This window comes from Lissotriton vulgaris, chromosome 6 (genome assembly GCF_964263255.1).
Source record: "Lissotriton vulgaris chromosome 6, aLisVul1.2, whole genome shotgun sequence".
Taxonomy (NCBI): Eukaryota; Metazoa; Chordata; class Amphibia; order Caudata; family Salamandridae; genus Lissotriton; species Lissotriton vulgaris.
The window spans coordinates 789,997,905-790,020,556 of NC_141694.1; the positions used below are offsets into that span (position 1 = coordinate 789,997,905).

At 46.2% G+C, this 22,652-nt stretch overlaps 1 protein-coding gene across 5 annotated transcripts in view; it reads right to left on the reverse strand.

Moving 5' to 3' along the window:
- LOC147708010 (N-acetylglucosamine transporter UNC93A-like) overlaps nt 1-22,652 on the reverse strand; it is a 493,060-nt gene that overhangs the window by 70,037 nt on the left and 400,371 nt on the right. For all 5 annotated transcript variants that reach the window (XM_086926821.1, XM_086926825.1, XM_086926822.1 and 2 more), the window contains one exon: nt 13,294-13,505. In XM_086926821.1, the coding sequence (XP_086782947.1) occupies nt 13,294-13,505 (212 nt within the window). The remainder of the gene's footprint in view (nt 1-13,293; nt 13,506-22,652) is intronic.

A 22,652-nucleotide genomic window follows, 5' to 3' on the forward strand; every position in this document is an offset into this window, starting at 1 on the left:
CAATCTGATGTGGTAGGGTGTGGGGATCCATAATGAATAATAGGAGACAATTAGCAGAACTGTCTAACAATGAAACAATGTGCCAAAATGGAAAGTAAAGCAAATACTTACAACTGCACCAGTAGGATAATGATTCTAAATCAATATATAATGGGAGGTTAGTAATAATCCACAGTAGTGTGGGATAGTAGACAAGATTCTGGCTTCCTTCTTAGCTCTTAATCTTGAAGTTAGATGGAAAGCGGGTGAGGAAAGGAAGTATCTGACCGTGAGTACAGAGTAGTTGTCCAAAGATTTAGCAGTACAGCTACTCGAATTCCAAACAGTGCCACAAAGTGATAGCAGAGTACCTGATACCATGTATCTAGATAACCTGTATTGGGAGCAAACTCAAAATGCAGGAAGGGCCGGGACGGAATCCCCATCCATTTTACTTTTGCTACAACGCCAAAATGCGAGGACGATTGAATGGATCATGTATAAGGGCGTGAGATGGGGGTACGGCAAATGTGCATCAGGCACATCTGCGTGAAAATGCTAGATCACGTGCGATACAGAAGCTCATATCAGGGAGGAAGATGATTATACAAGGGATCCTAATGCCAATTAATACCAGCCTGACTGTGAGCAAAAAACATTGAGTGCATAGTCAATGCGTCTGCAATGACAACCATGAAAAGTACATGGACTTCAAAAAGATACAATCCTGGCTCTTCATGTGTTTTACATTTGCTCCCAATACCTGTCAGATCAACAAAATACAGAGCACAATTGCATATTGTACAAGTAGTCATTGTAGTATCAAAACAAAGAACAAACAAATAGAACAATTGATAATAAAACATAATAAAAATGTAGAGATATATTGTCAGGGACTGTCCGGGACTATGTGGGGAACACAGTCAGGGACTTGGGCAAGGACTGGGAACTGGGTAGAAAACTTACACAGGAAGAGGAGTACAGCGCTGCCCAGGATCATACAGGGAGTCGAAGGAGAAAAAGGGATCCAAAGGGGAAGCCTGTACAAGTGAACAAGATGGGTAAGACTCGGAAAGGAAGGGCACTCACAAGGCAATTTAGCATTCAGAATAACTAAACCCAGGACGAATGTGCACGACATATATATAAAACAACATTAACAATAAATGGGGGTGTGGGGTAAAGCACTCAGGAGCTCCACACTGTAATACTGAAGCTCAGTAAGTTTCTTACCCACAATTGATGTTACAGATACTGACTGCAAATACCCACATGTAGGATATGCATGCAAAGGCAGGGTCTGTGGAGCTTATACCTATGGTGATGTTATGAATGTAACTCAAAGACAATATTCACAGTGAACAAGAAACACCACCTAGGTAGTCAGCTGTGCCCACGGATCCTGGCGATCAAACAGGAACACGCAAGGCAGGAACAGCAAGGGGGTAGAACTAAACACAAGCACAATAGACGAAGAGCTAGCAAGGAGGAGTGCTTAACAGGAAAGGAAGGAAATCACAGGGCACACATGTCAGAAAGCAGGTAACAAAATAAAAGGTAACAGAAGTAAGACAGACGAATAGAAAGACAGCAAACTAGAACTGGAACCAAGAAAATGGGAAGAAAGGCAGGGACTGGAAAGGGATATATAGAAGGGGAGGCTAAAAGGGTATACTAGAATAGTGCAGGTTAAGGAATCAAGAAAACAAAGTAGCATAGAAGGCAGTGCTGGGGCAGGAACAAGAAGTGAGCTAAGGCTCAGGAGTCAAGGCAGCACTGAGGCAGTGCTAGTTCAAGAAACAGGACATAGCTACAGCTCAGGAGTCAAGAAGTCAAGAGAGCACTGCAAGCAGTGCAAATCAGGAACAAGAAATAGCTAAAGCCTAGGAACAAAGAATAACTATAGCTCAGGAACTCAGGAAACAAGAGCACTGCAGGCATTGCTAATTCAGGCACAAGGAATAGCTATAGCTCAGGAACTCAGGAAACAAGGTAGCACTGCAAGCAGTGCTAATTCAGGAGAAGGGAAACTGTCGCAGTTCAGGAACAAGCAAAACTAAGGCTCAGGGGTCAGGATAGCACAGCAGGCAGTGCTAATTCAGGATCAAGAAAAACAGCAGCAGGTTAGGAACAAGGCATAACTAAAGCTCAGGAAACAAGAATAGCAAAAGCTGAGGAGCACTGGAAACAAGGATCGGTCTCACCGGTAAACAACTACAATGACAAACTCTGGGCTGAAGGGAGCTGGGGCTTAAAAGAGCTCTCAGTAATCACATGCATCAGGTCTGAGCAGGCTAGCAGCAGCCAGCCACAGGTGAGAGGAATTCCTCCACCAATCCTTAGCCTGCAGGGGTGGAGACAAAACAGTGAACAGAGAATTCTGAGTAATTGAGTTTCAGGCATGAGTAGGCTGCCTTCAAGTATAAGCAGGCTGGCTTTTACAAAACCTGGCATGGATTGGGAATGGATGTCAATTCCCAATAAGTGTCCAAATGGCTGGTAGCCAGGATATGCATGCAGGGGAGGGGCTGGAAGCTTATTAGAAGTCTGGAAAGTCCCACTATGTGGCCCGCTGGTGGTGGGTACGAGGGCACAGGGAACGAATCGTGACATATATAGGCAAAATAATTCCACAGGAAGGAGCCCCAGGAGTAAGCCAACCATTGAAACCTAGTTCAGCTTAGTGGTACTGCATAACATCTTTTTAAAAGTGAAACGTAGACATGTTTGGAGGCCTGATATTGCCAATACGCATTATTAGGATGGGCAGGGAGATTGTTCTTTGTTTTGTGTTGGTGTGTACCATAAGGCACTTTGCTGAGTATAATTGTGCAGCATTCTTAGCCTCCTGATGTATGTGGGTGGCCATATATAGGCTCCCACTTGAGCACCCTGATAGTGTGCATCTGTCACAGAGGCTGTGATGTAAAGTACCTGTAACAACAATGAAGGAGTACCCCCTAGGAGAAAAAAACAGACAACGTTCTCTGCTTCTAGAGCTTAAAGCTCAGGTCTGCACAGTGTGCCCCAACCTGTTACCGGACAGTGCATGTACTTAAAGAAGACCCCTCACTCACCAACCTGGTTGGTGACATGCTTCATCATCGGGGTCCCACCCCATAGGCCGAGTGCCTACAGGGTGTGCTGCGACACCTGACTACAGTGGAGCGGGTTTCTTTTTCTTTTATATGTGCATAAAATTACAGTGACAAGTGTGTTAAAAAGGGGCCAAAACTACTCACATCAAGACATTATTCTTGAGTGCTTGAACCTCTATAAAACCAGTGTGGCACCTGTGCCTAATTAAGTAGGCTTTGGTGTCTCAAAAATTGTAATGCGTTAAAAATAGCGGAGTGTGCTATGTGAATATTACAAGAAAAACAAATAATGAGGTCTACATGTTTCAACCATTAAAATGATTCTAAGGTTTTTATCAGGACCGTGAAGATTGAACTGGGTGGTCCGCACACACTAAGGTGCGCCCTGCCCTCGTTCAATATAAAAACCGCAAAATTGCGATCTGGTGTAAAAGGGTGTGTCTTTTCCTCATTCAGGAGAAAACCCTGCAAGAAAAAAGAGGGGGAAAACAGGGTTGGGATAATGTACTGGGGAGGATAAAACACTTAACATATATTGTGCTGGGTGTAGTCACCTAGATCACTATATGGAACACCCATGCTCATATATTGTACTAGTGGTCTGGTCCATCTAATCCGATCAAAATGTGCTCCAGTGCTAGTTACCGGAACGTGCTTAGGTGAATAAAACCCCAGCGCCGTGGTGAGGTGTCGGTCTGGCAAGGCGACTGGGTTTGTTGGCAAGAGGAAAAAAGTGGGAGGGACAGTGATAGTGATTGTGCTGCGTAGTGGAACGCTATGGAACATTAATCATAGAAATCCCGGGTGGGCGTCTAAACATTCGAGCCGTAAGTAAGTTAGCGTGTAATACTAACATCGCCGTAGTGATTTAAGGAAAAGCGTCAACAATAATGCTTACACTTGAGACGGTAACTACCGCTTCATGGGCATCAGAACTTCCAAGCAAGACGGCAAGTGTCCGTCACCTAGATGTGTTCAGGAACAAAGGCAGACAGTGATCAGAGTTCTGCCCGTAGGAAACACGGAGGAAATGATGCGGGAGTACAGTGCGGAGATGCCGCATCGTGCACAGGTCGGCGAAATTACACTTACTTGCGGCTTTCGTTCGTCTCGCGGTAAAACTACTTAGTTACTGCTCGAGATGCCCCGTGGAGTGACCGGCTGTCTTCAAAATACCGGTAAAGTAAACCGTTCGGTATTTCCTGGTTGAGCATGGCACATTTCGTGACCCTGGGAGAACCAATGGGGTGCACTTGAGGGGTGGAGCCAGCTTTCTCTTCCGATCACGTGGTGACAGGAGCGTGACGCAAAGCGGTATCGTAGCTATGGCAACCATGCTCACAGAATCGGAGGAAACACTGTTATTTTTAAATTTAATTAAAAGAAAGGGAAAAGCCATGCAAGTTGATGCAAGGGCCCCCTCCCCTGACCCTGAACAGGTCAGGTGTAGGGGTCAGTTGACAGAGCGGGAATGACGATGAGGAATGTCAGGTATTTTCAAGGGACTTCGATATTTTGTGATCAGACATGACATCTTACCCAACTCAAGGAGTGAAATGCAGTTGGATCAATCTGATATAAGCCATCTACTTTGTTGGTATAACGCAGGGGGCCAGCAGATTGAAAAGGAATAAGAAACACTTTGTTTAGATATACAGTGTACAAGAGAGAGTATTTATCCCATCACTGTGTTCCACGGGATATTGTCGTTCAAACCAGTCTTGTGAGTAGAAAGCCTGTACACCCACCTTTGTTCCTTCTTGAACAGGCGTTGGTTCAGATTAGCTCCTGGTTTGACCTGTTCGATAACGGTCCACTGTAAATCATCTGGTGTATGCCCACCCGACAAATAATGTTCGGGTGGGCATACACCAGATGATGGGATAAATACTCTCTCTTGTACACTGTATATCGAAACAATGTGTTTCTTTTCCCTTTTCAATCTGCTGGCCCCCCTGCGTTATACCAACAAAGTAGATGGCTTATATCAGATTGATCCAACTGCATTTCACTCCTTGAGTTGGGTAAGATGTCATGTCTGATCACGAAATATCGACGTCCCTTGAAAATACCTGACATTCCTCATCATCATTCCCGCTCTGTCAACTGACCCCTACACCTGACCTGTTCACGGTCAGGGGAGGGGGCCCTTCCATCAACTTGCATGGCTTTTCCCTTTCTTTTAATTAAATTTAAAAATAACAGTGTTTTCTCCGATTCTGTGAGCATGGTTGCCATAGCTACGATACCGCTTTGCGTCACGCTCCTGTCACCACGTGATCGGAAGAGAAAGCTGGCTCCACCCCTCGAGCGCACCCCTTTGGTTCTCCCAGGGTCACGAATCGCGCCACGCCCAACCAGGAAATACCAAACGGTTTACTTTACCGGCATTTCGAAGACAGCCGGTCACTCCACGGGGCATCTCGAGCAGTAACCAAGTAGGTTTACCGTGAGACGAACAGAAGCCGCAAGTAAGTGTAATTTGTGCACGATGCGGCATCTCCGCACTGTACTCCCGCATCATTTCCTCTGTGTTTCTTACGGGCAGAACTCTGATCACTGTCTGCCTTTGTTCCTGAACACATCTAGGTGACGGACACTTGCTGACTTGGAGGTTCTGATGCCCATGAAGCGGTAGTTACCGCCTCAAGTGTAAGCATTATTGTTGACACTTTTCCTTAAACCACTACGGCGATGTTAGTATTACACGCTAACTTACTTACGGTTCGAATGTTTAGCCGCCCACCCGGGATTTCTATGATTAATGTTCCATAGCGTTCCACTACGCAGCACAATAGCGATCACTCTCCCTCCCCCTTTTTTCCTCTTGCCAACAAACCCAGTCGTCTTGCCAGACTGACACCTCACCACGGCGCTGGGGTTTTATTCACCTAAGCACGTTCCAGTAACTAGCACTGGAGCACATTTTGATCGGATTAGATGGACCAGACCACTAGTACGATATATGAGCATGGGTGTTCCATGTAGTGATCTAGGTGACTACACCCAGCACAATATATGTTAAGTGTTTTAACCTCCCTAGTACGTTATCCCAACCCTGTTTTCCCCCTCTTTTTTCTTGCAGGTTTTTCTCCTGAATGAGAAAAAGAGACACCCTTTTACACCAGATCGCAATTTTGCGGTCTTTATATTGAACGAGGGCAGGGCGCACCTTAGCGTGTGCGGACCACCCAGTTCAATCTTCACGGTCCTGACGAAAACCTTAGAATCATTTTAATGGTTGAAACATGTAGACCTCATTATTTGTTTTTCTTGTAATATTCACATAGCACACTCCGCTATTTTTAACGCATCACACTTTTTGAGGCACCAAAGCCTACTTAATTAGGCACAGGTGCCACACTGGTTTTATAGGGGTTCAAGCACTCAAGAATAAAGTCTTGATGTGAGTAGTTTTGGCCCCTTTTTAACCCACTTGTCACTGTAATTTTATGCACATATAAAAGAAAAAGAAACCAGCTCCACTGTAGTCAGGTGTCGCAGCACACCCTGTGGGCACTCGGCCTATGGGGTGGGACCCCGATGATGAAGCATGTCACCAATTAGGTTGGTGAGTGAGGGGTCTTCTTTAAGGACATGCACTGTCCGGTAACAGGTTGGGGCACACTGTGCAGACCTGAGCTTTAAGCTCTAGAAGCAGAGAACGTTCTCTGTTTTTTTTCTCCTAGGGGGTACTCCTCCATTGTTGTTACATTTAACCCCGGGGACCAGGAGTTGCCACCTCACATAGTCTGTGTAATTTCCCTGACTCTCTCCTTTGTTATATGTAAAGTACCTGCACATCAAAAGTGAAAGATCAGGTAGACAGAACCAACCATGTATTAAGAGAGTTGAAAGAAATTTGAAGCAATGACTAAAGGAAAGCAGAACTGGAGTCCAGCTCCAAGTGAGAGGTGTTTGAGTCAGTCATCATACTTACTGGCCAATAAATATGAATTCAAATTTAGGTGAAAAAGATAAACCAATGAATTAAATAAAATAACAAATCTATCAAAACTAAGAATGATATCCATTGCCCACATTTGTCCCCATACTCCTATACCACAGCAACAGGGGTCAAACACAAACACCCCAAGGACAATAGTAATAAAACATAAGTATAATTAGTAATACCCATCTGTTGGATAAAATGAACCTTAATGCTCATCAAAGGACAGAAAGCTGGAATCCATCCCTTCAGGTCCAAGTTTAAAAGCTTGTCACTCTTTTCTGTCATCACCCTTATTGTTAAAGAGTTTAAGGGCAAACTGTATATCATTATTGTTGGTGTGAAATGTTACATTCTGACAGAATAATAAATCATGCAAGGTTTTACATATATGTTGAAAAATCATAGTAGCAGCCATGGGTATAGTTGTGCTCCAAAAGTGCCCCTTTTTAAGGAGATAAGAAACATTGTCCAGAATGATCTTGACTTCCTTATTTTCTGCAAAAGATTGCAACCATTTAACTGCTACTTTTTTACTCAAATCACCTCCTTTGTTCTCTACATCAAATAATGTAGTCAAGAGTATTGAAACCAGTAGATGAGAGAGCTGGGTCCAATTTGTACATAATGTCAACAATGGACATTCCATCAAGCACCTCTGACTCAGTGCCTGTCTATGATTTAAAGTCAGATTGGAAAGATGCTCCTGATTTCTGCCCGTTTTTTGCCTTCTGTATCCTTCTGTTGCCTTCTGTTTCCCCCTCACTGCCCCTGATTTCTGCTGCGTTTTTGCCTTCTGTGTCCTTCTGTTGCCTTCTGTTCCCTGATTTGTGCCCATTTTTTTGCCTTCTGTGTCCTTCTGTTGCCTTCTGTTCTCTGATTTGTGCATGTTTTTGCCTTCTGTCTTCTCCTCGCTGCCCCTGATTTCTGCCCGTTTTTCGCCTTCTGTTTCCTTCTGTTGCCTTCTGTTTCCCTGATTGTGCCTGTTTTTGCGTTCTGTTTCCCCCTCGCTGCCCCTGATTGCGCCCTCACCACTCCCATCCCCGCCGCTGCATCCACTACGAACCCGCCCCCTCACTGCACATTCGCTGTCCTTGCCTCCCACCTCCCACCTCCCAGCTGCTCCTCCCTCCCACATCCCCATATATGGCGGCCGCTGTGCGGCTGCTGGTGCTCCGAAGGTGCGTCTAAGGCAAGCCCGTCTGTGCCCATCTGCGCCTGGACCGCGCCCACCGCCAGAACCCCTGGTCCTCGCACCCGCCATGACGAGCACCACTACTATGATGCCAGCACACTCCATGCTCTCAACCCCGGACGGACCCAGACCTGCTTCAAGGCTGCCCCAAATTGCACACACGGCCCTTCACCTGCCAGAACTTCAGCTACACTAGCCTCAGAGCCACCGAACAACCCGCCAAGAAGGACCTCAACACCTCCGATGCACCCTACTGAACATCCGCTCCGCACGCAAACACACTGTCGAGCTCTTGACCCTGCTCGACACATTTTCCCCGGACATCACCTTCCTGACAGAGACCTGAATGAATGACTCCTCCGCACCGACATAGCCATACCCATCCCAGATGGCTACAAGAGGACCCGCAGAGACCTCATCAACGGAGTCGGAGGAGGAATCGCCATCGTTCACAAGAACAGCATCAGGGTCTCGACTAGCACCGACGACATGCTCAGAACCGCTGAACACATGCATTTACAGATCCACACATACCCCAACTCCACCCTCAGAGGCACCCTCATCTACAGACCCCCCCTGGACCCAGACCCCAGTTCAGCGACTCCATCGCCGACTTCATCAGCACGCACACCCTGACCTCCACCGACCACCTCTTCCTCGGAGATCTGAACTTTCACCTGGAGAACAACAACAACAACAACTCGACAACCCTAATCGATAACCTCGCCAATCTCGGACTGAGGCAACTCGGCAAAATGCCTACCCACTCCACAGGCCACACGCTGGACCCCATCTTCTCCGCAAGCCCCACGTCGCCTTCAGCCACACCACCGAACTCTTCTGGACTGACCACTGCTGCATCCACTTCTCCTTCCAGAAACCCATCACACACCACCGCTCCCAACAGATCACTCGCCCCTGCTGGAGAAAAATCACTGAAGACCAACTACACTCTACACTCACTCTCAGCCCACCCACCGAACCCTCCAAAACCAATGACGCTGCCCACAACCTCAGATGCTGGATCAACGACTGCGCCAACACCCTCGCCCCGCTGAAGAAACCACCCCACAGAGACACCAGCAAGAGGGACAGCTGGTTCACTCCAGAACTCCTAGCCTCCAAGCGAGCCTGCAGGAAACTAGAGAAGAAATGGCACAGCAAACAGAATCCGGACAGCCACACAGCCCACAAGGACGCTACCCGAAACTGGCGTCGGTCAGTCCGGACAGCGGTGCAAGTCGTGTCGCGAAGTATGCGAGGCGGTGCCCAACTCCTGTGCGGTCACAGGACTCGAAGTCAGCAGCAGTGACGCGCTGGTCAGACCTGTTCGAGTTGGTGTAGAGAGGCGTTGCACATTGCGGTGTCCTTTCAGTCGCGGTGCAGGCTACAGCTCGTTGACGGTGTCGGGACGGAGTCGGTGAGCGCAGACTTGCGTTGTTCGAGGCGGACGTTGCTCAGTGCAGTGCCAACAGGACACTGGGCCGGTCGTGAGAGTCGGTCACAGCTCCCTGCCTCTGTAGCCACTGGAACAGCAGCAATTCAAAAAGGCTGGTGAAGTCCACTTGTCCTGGGACTTCGGTCAGGGGGCAAGCTCTCTTCCAAGCCCTTGGAGATCTTTTTAGCACAAGTTGAAAGCAAAGGTAAAATCCACAAAGTCCTTTCTCCTCTCTAGGCAGCCAGGCAACCACTGCAGGCCAATACCCCAAGCAGCACTTCAGCTTGGGAATAGTCTCTCCTCAGTTTCTTCAGGTCCCTTCACCTCAGCAGAGGTCTCTTCTTGTCAGTTTCAGGAGTGATCTAAATTCTTGGGATCAGGGTCCCAATACTTATGCCCCAAAATCCTTTGTTCTCTGAGGGGAGAGGGGCCTATGCCCAGTTCAAGCCAGTTCTGAAGCACTCTGTTTACCAGACTTCTCCTTCCCTTTCACAGTAGGGGCAGGTACATCAGACGCCCCACAGGAGGTGGAGCCAGCATTGTGGAAGGCAAGTACAATCCAGGAGCACTTTGTTGACAGTCGTCCATCTCTTCTTTCAGTGTGCAGGGTAGAGACATCAGACGCACCACAGGGGGTGGAGCCAGCACTGTGGGGGGGCGGGCAAAGTCCTATTCAGGTCCCAGGCGCAACTCCTCCCTCCCATATGGTTTCATATCTCCTTATTCACCACCAGGCTGCCCCAGCCTGTCTCCTGGAATTCCCCAGTCCTGTCACACACAAACCCAGACAAGGAATACACAACCTTGCAGAGGCGGGCTCAAATGGTTAGGCAAGCAAATACCTACTTTCTAAAAGTGGTATTTGCAAACACATAATATTAAAATAAACGTTACTAAAAGATGTATTTTATCATTTTTAGTCTAGGCATACTAAACTCCAATTTCTACCATGTTCTCTGAGTCTGCTAGTACTATAAACATGTAACAATCCAGCAGCCCATTCTAGCCTATGGAGAACAGGTAGCCTTGCAATAGTGAAAAATGAAAAAGGCTGTAATTCACTATTAGGACATGCCCCACACATCAGGGCTTGTCCTACCTTATACTTACAATGCACCCTGCCCCTGGGCCTACCATAGGGGTGACTAATATGAAGAAAAGGGAAGGTGTAGGGACTGGCAAGTGGGTGCACTTGCCCAGTCAGCATGACAGTACCAGACTGCACGCAGGCTCTGCAATGGCAGACCTTAGACACGTTCTGTGGGTGAAACAACCAGTGCTGGAAGCCCACTAGCAGCATTTTGATTTACTCGCCCTGGGCACACTCAGTGCACTGTACTAAGGACTGACAAGTAAACCAAATATCTAATCATGGAACCACTAATCAATACATCAATTTACAGTAGGGAGCACTCACACTGTGGCACTGGACAGCCCAAAGCATCTAACACCAGAACAACACATGAGGCAACAGCAAAAATGGAAGGGAGACCCACGCCAATGGTGCCAGGTCTAACACCCTCCTTCAAAGACCGCCTCAACAGCAATGTGCACAACAGCATGGAGCTCTTCAACATAGTGAAGGAACTCTCCAACCCCAGCTCCAACACCACCGACATCCCGCCGTCGCAAGCCCTGTGCGACTCCCTTGCATTTTTCTTCCATCGCAAGATAGCAGACATCCACGACAGTTTCAACACCCAGACAGCCCCAACAGACTGCAACACAACAGACTCCAAGCACACCATCGACCACGACCCCTTGCTAGCCTGGACCAGCCTGAGCATCGATGACACCGTCAAGACCATGAGCACAATCCACTTCGGCTCCCCGTCAGACCCATTCCCGCTCCACATCTTCAACAAAGACAGCAGCTTCATCGCACCCCACCTACGCAACATCATCAATCACTCCCTCTAGACTGCAACCTTCCCAGAGACCTGGAAACACGCCAAAATAAACTCCCTACTCAAAAAACCCAAGGCAGACCTCAGACACATCAAAAACTTCCGGCTCATTTCACTGCTCCTGTTCCCGGCTAAGTTCATCGAGAAGATCGTCATCAGACTGCTAACCGGATACCTTGAAGAAAACAGAATCCTGGACCCTTCCTAGTCAGGGTTCCACAGCAACCACAGCACCGAGACCGCCCTCATCGCCGCCACCGACGACATCAGGACACTGCTTGACAACGGTGAGATCACAGCCCTCATCCTCCTGGACCTCTCCGCCGCCTTCGACACCGTCTGCCACAGCACACTACGCACACACCTCCATGCCGTAGGGATCCAAGACAAAGCAATGGAATGGACCACCTCCTTCCACTCCGGCAGGACTCAGAGCGTCCACCTCCCCCATTTCCAATCCAAAGCCTCCGAGATCACCCGACGCTGTTCAACATCTACATGGCCCCGCTCGCACACGTCGCCTGACAACACCACCTCAACATAATCTCTTATGCCGACGACACTCAACTGATCCTCTCCCTCACCAAGGACCCCAATACCGCCAAAGCCAACCTCCATGAAGGAATGAAGGCTGTTGCCAAATGGATGAAGACCAGCCGACTGAAGCTGAACACGGTCAAAACGGAGGTCCTCATCCTCAGCTCCAACCCCTCAGCCTGGGACGACTCCTGCTGGCGGACGGCACTGGGGGCAGCCCCAACACCCACCGACCACACTCGCATCCTGGGTATCATCCTCGACTCAATGCTCTCCATTACCAAGCAAGTCAACGCCGTCTCCTCCTCCTGCTTCAACACCCTCCGCATGCTCCACAAGATCTACAGGTGGATCCCGACAGATACAAGAAGAACAGTCACCCATGCCCTTGTCAGCAGCAGACTCGACTACAGAAAGGCCCTCTATGCGGGAGCCCCGACCAAGCTCATCGAACGACTGCATCGCATCAAAAACGCCTCGGCACGACTGTTCCTCGACGTACCACGCCACAACCACATCACCCCACAACTGAGAAACCTGCACTGGCTGCCCGTCAACAAGAGGATATCCTTCAAGCTCCTCATCCACGCACACAAGGCACTCCACAAGACCGGCCCAGCCTACCTCAACAAACGACTTTCCTTCTACATCCCCAACTGCCAGCTCCGCTCCGCCGACCTCGCACTCGCCACCGCCCGCGTATTCCAAAGAACAACCACCGGCAGGAGATCCTTCTCCCATCTTGCCGCCAAGACCTGGAATACCCTCCCACTGAGCCTATGACAGACCCAAGTCCTGCTGACCTTCAGGAGGATGCTCATGACCTGGCTGTTCGATCAGTAGCGGCTCCGTCCCCCAGTGCCTTGAGACCCTTACGGGTATGTAGTGCGCTCTACAAATGCTTGATTGATTACCTGATTCATAGCTCCTTCAAAATGTGAATTACATTTTCACAAACAACGTAATGGGATAGACCCATTGCCCTTCTTTCTATATGATGTGTTTTAATTGCCTGTGCTCTGGCAAACAGATAAAGCTGTGTCTGCAAAACCTAACAAGTGATTTCTTTGTTTTATGAATCTTGGTGCATGCATTGGAAACAATAAATAACTATAACAAAGCAAATAACAATTAATGAACACATTTTTCAAGAGAAAGCTTGAGAAACACTTTCCCATACTAATGCGTACCTTTGTGTAATCACTAGCAAGAAATCCTTTCTGGAAACCGCTGAACATTGTCAAAGGAATCAGGAGGCATTGCCGTTTATCTTTCAGTTGGCGGAAGGTAGCCATTAAAGACATGCGCATGGTCAGCTTTTTGTCATCCTTTTCATGACCTTCTGTGAGATTAATCTGATCCAGAAACAGAGCAACTATGAGCACAGCCAGTACACCACAGCCTGCAAGGAAAAACCAAAACATTAATGTGATAAGTCCATTTGAGATGGCAAATATCAGATGTAGTAAAACAAACAGTACACAATGATGCGTTAGCTAGTTTGCTATATATAGTACTATCAGTATATAGTACTGATAGTACATCAGCTGTGGGCCCCACAGACTATGGGGCTTATTATGAAAAACCGCAGCGGACCCACCAAAAACCCACCGCCACATTAGTACGGCTAGTGGGTCTTGGTTTCAGTCCGCAGCTTTTCCGCCGCGGTCGGCTTACAACCGCGGCGGAAAAGCCCTAATATGGTGGCGGTGTCTTCCAGACACCGCCAGCCATATTAGGATCGCTGCCAAGGTATGCTTTTTTGCGCCGTGGAAAAGCATACGGATCTTCACTGCGGGGGCCCGATGTGGGCCCCCTAGGTGAAGGGGGGTTGGGGGGTGCACTTGGGGGCTGCATTTGTATGCAGAAAGTGGCAGGCACCGAGCGGTGCCTGCCACTTTCTACATACAAATGCAATGCGTGCATTTTTAACATTGCTGTGGGTGCAGCTTGAAGCCACACCCGCCGCAATGTTAAAAATAGAGGATGTGACCGCCAGGGTGGCGGTCACATCCTAATTGCACAGGAGGGACCGCCGCAGTCCATGCGGACGTTTCCTCATCCTCGGTGATCGCGGACGGACTCAAGTCCGTCCGCGATCATAATCGGCCCCAAAGTACGTCCAAGACCCCAAAATGGACCTTAGAAAATGTCCTCCTTTATTACAGTACATTCTACATAATTATTATACTTCTTTGTTGTTGTGCCTATGAAATTTCCTATTTTAATTTTGTGTTACCATTTTGTCATATACCTTTTGTTTAAAAACACTCTGTCTGATGAATTACAAAATCCTTGAAACAGTGATGAAGAACAGTGTCTTTGAAACAATATAAACAGGAAGATAGTAACACTGTATGTACAAAATGAAACAATTGCTTTAGATCCAATATCTGGCTTTAGGACATAAGTAAAGGAAACTAGTTGCTTTTTAAATTCCTTTGAAGAGGGATGTTGTAGATGGAATGCACTCTTATAGACAATTCAATAATAATAATATGATGGTTCTTTCCTTACTGAAGTACAAAGTTACAAGGAGGAGTTTGAAAGCTCTATACATCACATTCAATACCCAAGATAATATTTTGATTAGCTTCAACTGCAACATACACTACCCTACAGTAAATGAAATGACAGAACTTTTGTGGTAGTGTGGCACACATCATAAGACTTCCTTAGGATTGGAAGAAAAGTGATAGGGTTAATAACATTTAATTACATATGAGCACCAATTATGGAATTCCCAGCCCAATACATTGAAACAGATAAAATATAATAATTATATCTTGCACCTGTAATAGGGGGGAAAATACTACTTAAACCTGATGAGGTTAGAGGGAAAGGAGAGAATAATTGCAAGTAAAACTAAAGGAAGTGTTGAAACAGAAATCAGCTTATGAGGCAAATCCATATGGTCAAACATTTAGGTTGCACTTTTAAGAATGAAAACCACGGTTACTCCCCAGAAGTACTATGTCAATACTAAGCAAGCAGTGACATAAGGTAGATGAGGTGAGTAAAGAGTGATTCATTCTCAATATAAACCATACATTACCACCTATTGTCTGCAGAGGTGGATGGTGTTGCATTCCATGGTTGCATTCAATATGCTAAGGAGCCTCACCCATGCATCTTCTGTGCAGTAATACATTCTTTGTACTATAGTGCCGGCATGCCTAATGAATCTTACCACTCTATTCCTTGTGCAGTAACATACGTTCATATTACAGTAATTGCAGAGATAGGTGAACCACGTTTCCCTCCTCCTCCACTCTGTCTCTCAACATTTTTCGAGGCATGATCACAGATAGCTGTGCTGGGGTCCAGGTGAACCCAGGTGGAACCCTTGGGAAATCATTTCTCTAAACATCAACTATAGTTACACTTCACATTTCACTTCACTACTCCACACTACTACACTTCTGACGGTGTCCCACCCCCTGATAATGCCTTGCATGGATTCTGATATACGTCTAAACCCTTGCAGCCTCCAATTTTAAGCTAAAACGTCCAAAGAGATAATGCTCTGTGTTTTAATTAATGCCAGATCATTGCTAAAACACAGCTCGAATTCCTGCTGTTCATGGACACCCACACCCCTTCCCTGGGCCGACCCTGCTTGCAATCCTGATGTGCTGGCAGCCTTACCTGAGGGACTTGCAAGTTACAGATTAGATATGCAGCTGAAACTTGGGGGCGGCATAGCGATAGTTCATAGAGCAGACCTAGTAGTCTGCTGCAGCAGTGCCCCCTCACCGCAATGTGAAGCAGTCTCCTTCAGCATTGAGGTCCAAAGAAATCAGTCCTTCAAAGTCATGGTAATTTATACAGCACCGGGCCCCAGGCAAGCTTTCTCCCAGAAAATGAGCAGTCTCTTAGAGGGACGCATTTTATCTACCGAGTACATGGTGCTAGGCGATTTCAACTTTCACTTAGAGGCCCACTTTGACACAGATACAGCAAATCTTCTGCAGACACTGTCAGACCTTGGTTTCTCTGAACTGGTAGTAGGTTCCACACACCAACCAGGACACACATTTGATGGAATCTTTACCAATAACTCTGCCTTAGGCAACTTTAAAACTCTTGCATTAGTCTAGTCAGAACACAATGTCGTCCTCTTTGACATTTGTAGTAACTAGCCCAGTCTCTGTACCAAAGTCCGACCAACCAGTTCCTCCTCCTGGGCCTTGCACAACATTCAACCAGATCTCCTCTCTAAACTTTGAATGAAGTTGCTACGGTTCTCTCGGACAATGTAGACTTTGCCATCTCTCAATAAACTCAGTGGCTAGACACTGCTGCCAGCTCTCGGGCACCAGCAACAATGGTTACATTTAAACACTCTAACATTTCAGCCCCGTGGTTCAGTGCTGAGCTCAGGGCCCACAAACAAAACTGCAGGAGACAGGAGACTATATAGAGCACTGCTTATAATGAAGTAGAAAAGGCTAAATACAAGCTATGTTTAGCAAATTACAAAGCTCTTACTGTTAAGGAAAAGCCTCATACTTTACTAGATAGAAGAAACCAACCAAAAATTCAATGAAACAACTCTTCAATATGGTCATCAAGTTAACCACGGACACATCTAAAACATCTATCAACGCCAGTCAATCCTTTTGTAACACACAGGGCAACGTTTTTTCTTCAAAAAGTAGAAGCGGTGTACAATAGGTTCTCTGCTGCATCTCCTCTCACTTCCTGTGCTTCCTCCTCACTGTTACCACCTCCAGAGCTGAAAACGTTCAGTGAGTTCACTCCTCCTCCTTTGGAGGATGTTATCAAAATACTCAGTTCCACCACCTCAGGCTCCCCTCAGGAGACTTGCCCCCAGGAGGGTGGCCAAGTTATCGGCAGAGATCATTGCTTAAACACTCATGGCCATCTATCATCTTATGTTCAAGTCTGGCACATTTCCATTCTTATGGAAGAAAGCCTTGGTGCTCCCGCTCCTAAAGAAATCAACACTGGACCCCAAAGATCCAAACAGCTACTGCCCTATCTCCTGCCTACCTCTGCCAGCTAAGGCAGCAAAACAATCATGAACATCCAACTTGTTGATCACATTCAATGCTGCAATCTTCTAGACTCCACTCAATGTGGCTTCTGTAGTGGCCACAGCACAGAGACAACATTGATCAAGGCTACTGAAGAGATTAGGATGGCGGTAGACCATGGGATAGGGGCAGCCCTTATCCTGCTAGATCTCTCAGCAGCCTTTGATATCATTAATCACGGGCTGATGCTGGATCGGCTAGAAAAAATTGGGATCACTGGTTCCACCGGGGTGTTACTGAAATCCTTCCTCCTGGGTCATGAGCAATCGGTCCTATTGGACATTTTACTTCACATCATTTTTCTCTTTCGTGTGGTGTCCCAGAGGGATCCTCGCTCAGCCCGACATTGTTTAATATTTCGTAACCCTAGTTTATCCCAAACCTCCTACCAAGATGGCACTCAAATTCTCCTCTCCCTGGCCAATGATGACAAAGGTTCTGTGACTGTATTCAGGTAGTTAACTCTTGGATGTACAAGAATTGCCTAAAGCTTAATTTAGGAAAGACTGAAGTCTTATTGTTTGGAGCACAAACCTCCTTTTGGACCCTGACCTGCTGGGTGCAGGAAAAAGGCTCCCTACCGACATCTGTTAGGAAGATTCGTAACCTGGGAGTTCTGATGGATGGCAACCTTACCTATACAGACCATGTTAATGCAGTGACCTCCTCTGCCTTTTTCACTCTGAGAACTCTAAAAAAGATTCTAACCTATATTCCATTGCACCTATAAAAACACTTGTCACATCTCTAGTTAAAGCAAAGCTAGACTACTGCAATGGCTTACTTCTCACTGCACACCAATACATACTGCATAAATTGCAAACACTGCAAAATGCAGCAGTAAGACTCCTTTTTAAGATTCTTTAACACCATTCGGCAGCCAAATCTATAAAAAAAACATTGGCTTCCCATAAGAAAAAAGAATGAACTGCAAAGCACTCTGTATTGCCTACAAGCTCTTCATGGTCTTGGCCAAGTTTTCCTAAAACACAGTTTCAAATGGTAAACCCAAAGCCGAGCCTTATGCTTGGCCATGCCCAAATTTGTAGTGGTCCCTAGTTTCAAGCGAGCAGCTTGGGGAGGCAAGAGCTTTATGCTAACATTGTGGTGAGTGCTGCTGAAAGCTGCACCCGCCGCAAAGTGCAAATGACATGTTAAGCATGTATGCTGACCCTCTGTGATGCTAAGTCAGGATTTGTGCCATACTTATATTATCACACTAACCCTTGCTCACTGTGTCACGTGCCATGCATGCTATTTGTAATTGTAGAATATGCTGATTGGGAGCAGTCATTGACACATACAAGTGCCACATTTGGAAAAAGATATCACAGATTTAAAACATGATGATGATGCAATCAGAAATTTTACTTGTGAAAATTTAGAATGTGTCACCTGGGGGTTTCATCATACTGCAGGCCCTTGTCTCAGCCCAAATCGGGGTGTCTTCAGAATAACTCTATTCTAATGCTGCACCCACATCTTGGCCACTCAAAGTTAAACAGTTTGAGAAAGCACTGGACTAGTCAGCACACAGAAAGCTACTGGAACAGAGAAATATGCACAGACTATAGTCTTGGTGTGAACGTTGTTTGGAAGACAGAGATTACTGCTCACCTCACACACATCATAATTACAGGATATGTCACTGATTAACACACTGCCATGAGTTGAATTCCCTGCAGTGGAAGTTCATCTTTTTAAAGCTAGTCCTTGGCAGGGGTCTACCATGTCATGATGACACTCAGATATGGCTACAACACTTACAAGTCACTGCAGACTTAGTTTACATCCGCATGTGTACATGTGTGTGTCTGAACTCATCTGCACTTAGTAAAAGGTCAGGTATACACAATTTCTAATGTGAGACACACGACTTGTAGCTCATTACAGCGCTATTCTGCATGGCCATCCTGGATGTTTGCACTTCGAAAGAATTGTACAATCTCTTTAAATGTCTGCTGACCTATGTCCAAAAGTGAATTCATTCTTATTGATTTTCATATGAGCAAGTTAATGTCATGCTCACAAATGTTGTGACTCATGACAACCTGCTAATCTATTCAATGAGGACTCAGATACAGACTGTGATAGGAAACATATGCCATGGAGCACATGCAGTCCATTACATCACCATATATTTGTACACCCAATATAACATTAGCCCATCAATGATAGTTCACTTATTAACAAAGCATGTTATAACCAAATAAATACTTCAAAATAAATAAGTGCTTTATTCCACATTCTCATAATGAAAAATTTCCAAATAGAGCAATAAGGGAAAAGGCCAGTCTAATATTTTAGAGTCCTTGAGGGGATGCAAATAAGAATCACCTACGTGCATGCCTGCACTGAAACAAATCTGCAACATTTCACCTTGGAGGGGCATCTATATGTTCTTTGCCAGGCACCACAGGGACAGGACTAGGGTGTCCCAGTGTGGGTTGTGAGAGGGATGGTGCCTACTCTAGTGTTTGTTTCCTCTGCAGTGGACATGTATGATTGAGGGGGTGGTGGGTGTACTGCAGTGGACTGGTCAGATTGAAGGGGTGGTGGGTGTACTGCAGTGGACTGGTCGGATTGAGGGGTGGTGGGTGTACTGCAGTGGACAGAACGTGTGGTGTCCTGGGAGGGGAATTGACTGTGGTAGGGGGGAAAATCTGATTATATTGGGGATGGTGTAATGGTGTAATAGTGTGTGGGTCTGTCTGAACCTAAGGAGGGGTTGGCTTGGACCTTGTGGAAGTTGATTTTGTGGTGTAAGTTTTGGATGGTGTTGGGGAAGTAGATTCTTTGGTCCTGGGTGAAGTATGGGAGGGGGGGCTCTGTGTGAATACTCTTAGGGGTGGGGGTACCTGCAGGGGTGGATATGCTCTCTGTCCTGGGGTATTTCCTCTTCCCCTTAGGAGTGTTGTCAGATAAATATTTGGGGAAGAGGCCAAGATATGAGAGGAAGAGAACCTGTGAAGAAGGTTTTGCCTGAGAGTGAAGGGTGGGTGTTTTGGAGGTAGAGGTAGCTGCAGAATGTGGAGTGCCTGTGGATGGGTGTGTGAGTTTTTTTTCCCTCTCCCCTGTGTGTGTGATGTCAGTCCCAGGAGTGTGCGTGATTTGTTTTTTTGACCTTGTTTTGGGCGGTAGTGTGCTGCTTATGTCTGTTGCTGTGTGTGCATGTGCCTGTGCGAGTATTATTGGTCAGGTAGGGTAATGGTAACTGTGACTGGGGCAGGGGTGGGAGGGGTGAGAGACTGCTGAAGGAGGGACACTGCTGCCGTCAGTGAAGAGGCCATGGTCTGATTGGATCGCTGTAGGGCAGATATGTTTGATGAGATGCCCTCCATGAATGACACCAATTGTGTCAAAAGACTTGTGTGTACATGGAGGACACTCAGCATGGATGTCTGTCCCACATGTGACTGTTTCAGTAAATCCACTGCATCCACACTCAGGGCAGCAGGGGGGACAGATGCAAGGGGTGCGGTGCCTGACACGAAGGAGATATGCTCCCTAACATGGGAGGCTCCACTGACCTTGGGAATGGGAGCGGCTGTGAGGGTGCAGGTGGTGGTGGTGGCAGACTCTGAACTAGTGTCCACTGATGTGGGAGCAGCCACCACTGTAAGGGAGTCATGACTGGAGCTTTTGTTGTCTTTCGCAGATGTTGATGTCTCTGCCCAGCCTTCAGTGTGGCTCCCCTCACCCTCTGTGCCACTGGGTCCCTCCTGCTCCTCCACCTCCGCAGTGGACCCAGTCTGGCTCTCCACTTCCCCTTTCTTCCGTGAAACTGTCTCCTTCTTCTGTAGCAGTTGATGAAGCTGGTAACAAGGATGAGAAAGTGATTCTCATCAATCATCTGCATAGACTTGACACATGAGTTACATCACAACATGTCACAGAACAAACATTAGCCTCATTTTGACTTGGTTTTTGTTATTTTCACACATATGAGTGAATGGCACTTGTCTGTCTTCCAGTAAACTATGCTCCCCAAATACCTGATGTCATGTGAAACATCTGTTAGATATATTAAGATAACCAATAAATACATGTCCACTAACAAACTATTTGGCATCTTGTCAGATCAGTAATGCTCCTGGGGGTCATGGTCCTTACCAAACTGGGGTAAAGAATACTATAACAAGATAGACACTCTGCACACCTATTTACAACCAATTTTTTTTTTTTAAATAAACAATTTTTCTTCGGTGCTGCCGCTTAGACTGACCGGCTCACGTCAGTGTGAAAAATCAAATAACCAAACAGAGACTGTTTGAAAGTGACGCACTGTGCACAGGCCCCCGTGGGGTGCTACGTAAACCACACTTAAATGTGACACCACATTTCAATATTTGAACAGTAAATCAAAATGTAAACAACCATTGCTAAAATACAGTCTGATGTGTGCCTTAGCTGTATATGTCTCCCTGTATGTGGGTGTTGGAAACTGTCCCCCACCATGACATTGCCGCAGTGGCCGCAATTGTGGCATTTCACCATGCCTCTGTGTCTGACGTTTCCTGTTCTGACCTGTGTCTGTTTCAAAATTTCTTTTATGTTTTTTGATCTGGTGTGGGCAAACAGTGGTTTGCCCGCAAAGACCGTCTTAAAGTCTGTCTCTTGTTCAATCACCTCCCATCTGTTTAGGATGCTTTTCTTGATGGGCCTGCACATTGTGGAGTATTTAATGACAAACACCTCCCTCTGGAGTGACGACTTGACAGTTTTGTCTAGTAGTTCCTGTCTGTTTTTAAGGCTGGCTTTAAGACAGAACACAAAGAAAAAACTGGCATTAAAGCTACTAAGTGCTTCAATTGAATTGTTTTGATTTATGACCCCAACACGAAGGGGCATGGACAATATTTTAGCAATGGTTGTTTACATTTTGATTTACTGTTCAAATATTGAAATGTTTAATGTTTTTTTAACTTTTTTACACTTTTTAAAACATTTTAAATATTTATTGATACTGCGCCAAACTGAAGTATAGATCATGTGCTTTTATAATGAAATACTAGCTAATATGCTGAAATTTGATGAAAGGTAGAAGAGTGCCCCTATAATGGATGTTATATTGTTGTTTTTTTTTTTATAATGAATTGTATTTTATTGTTATCTTTTATGTTGCAATGCAACGAAATAAAGATTGAATTGAAATGTGGTGTCACATTTAAGTGTGGTTTACGTAGCACCCCACGGGGGCCTGTGCACAGTGCGTCGCTTTCAAACAGTCTCTGTTTGGTTATTTGACCTTACCAAACTGGACCATCTCCTGCAAGGGATTCCGGAAGTTACACAGTATTTGGGAGGGACAAGTCAATTGAGTTTACATGATGATCATATTTCCATCCACAGTCACCAAGATGGGCACCTATGTATTGAACATCAGTGCTTTAAAACTCTGCAGGCAAAAAAACAGACATTTTGAAATACTGCATCTTCACAAAATGAGCTAAGTAAAAATATGCCACTAGCCTGTCAGTCTGAACAGT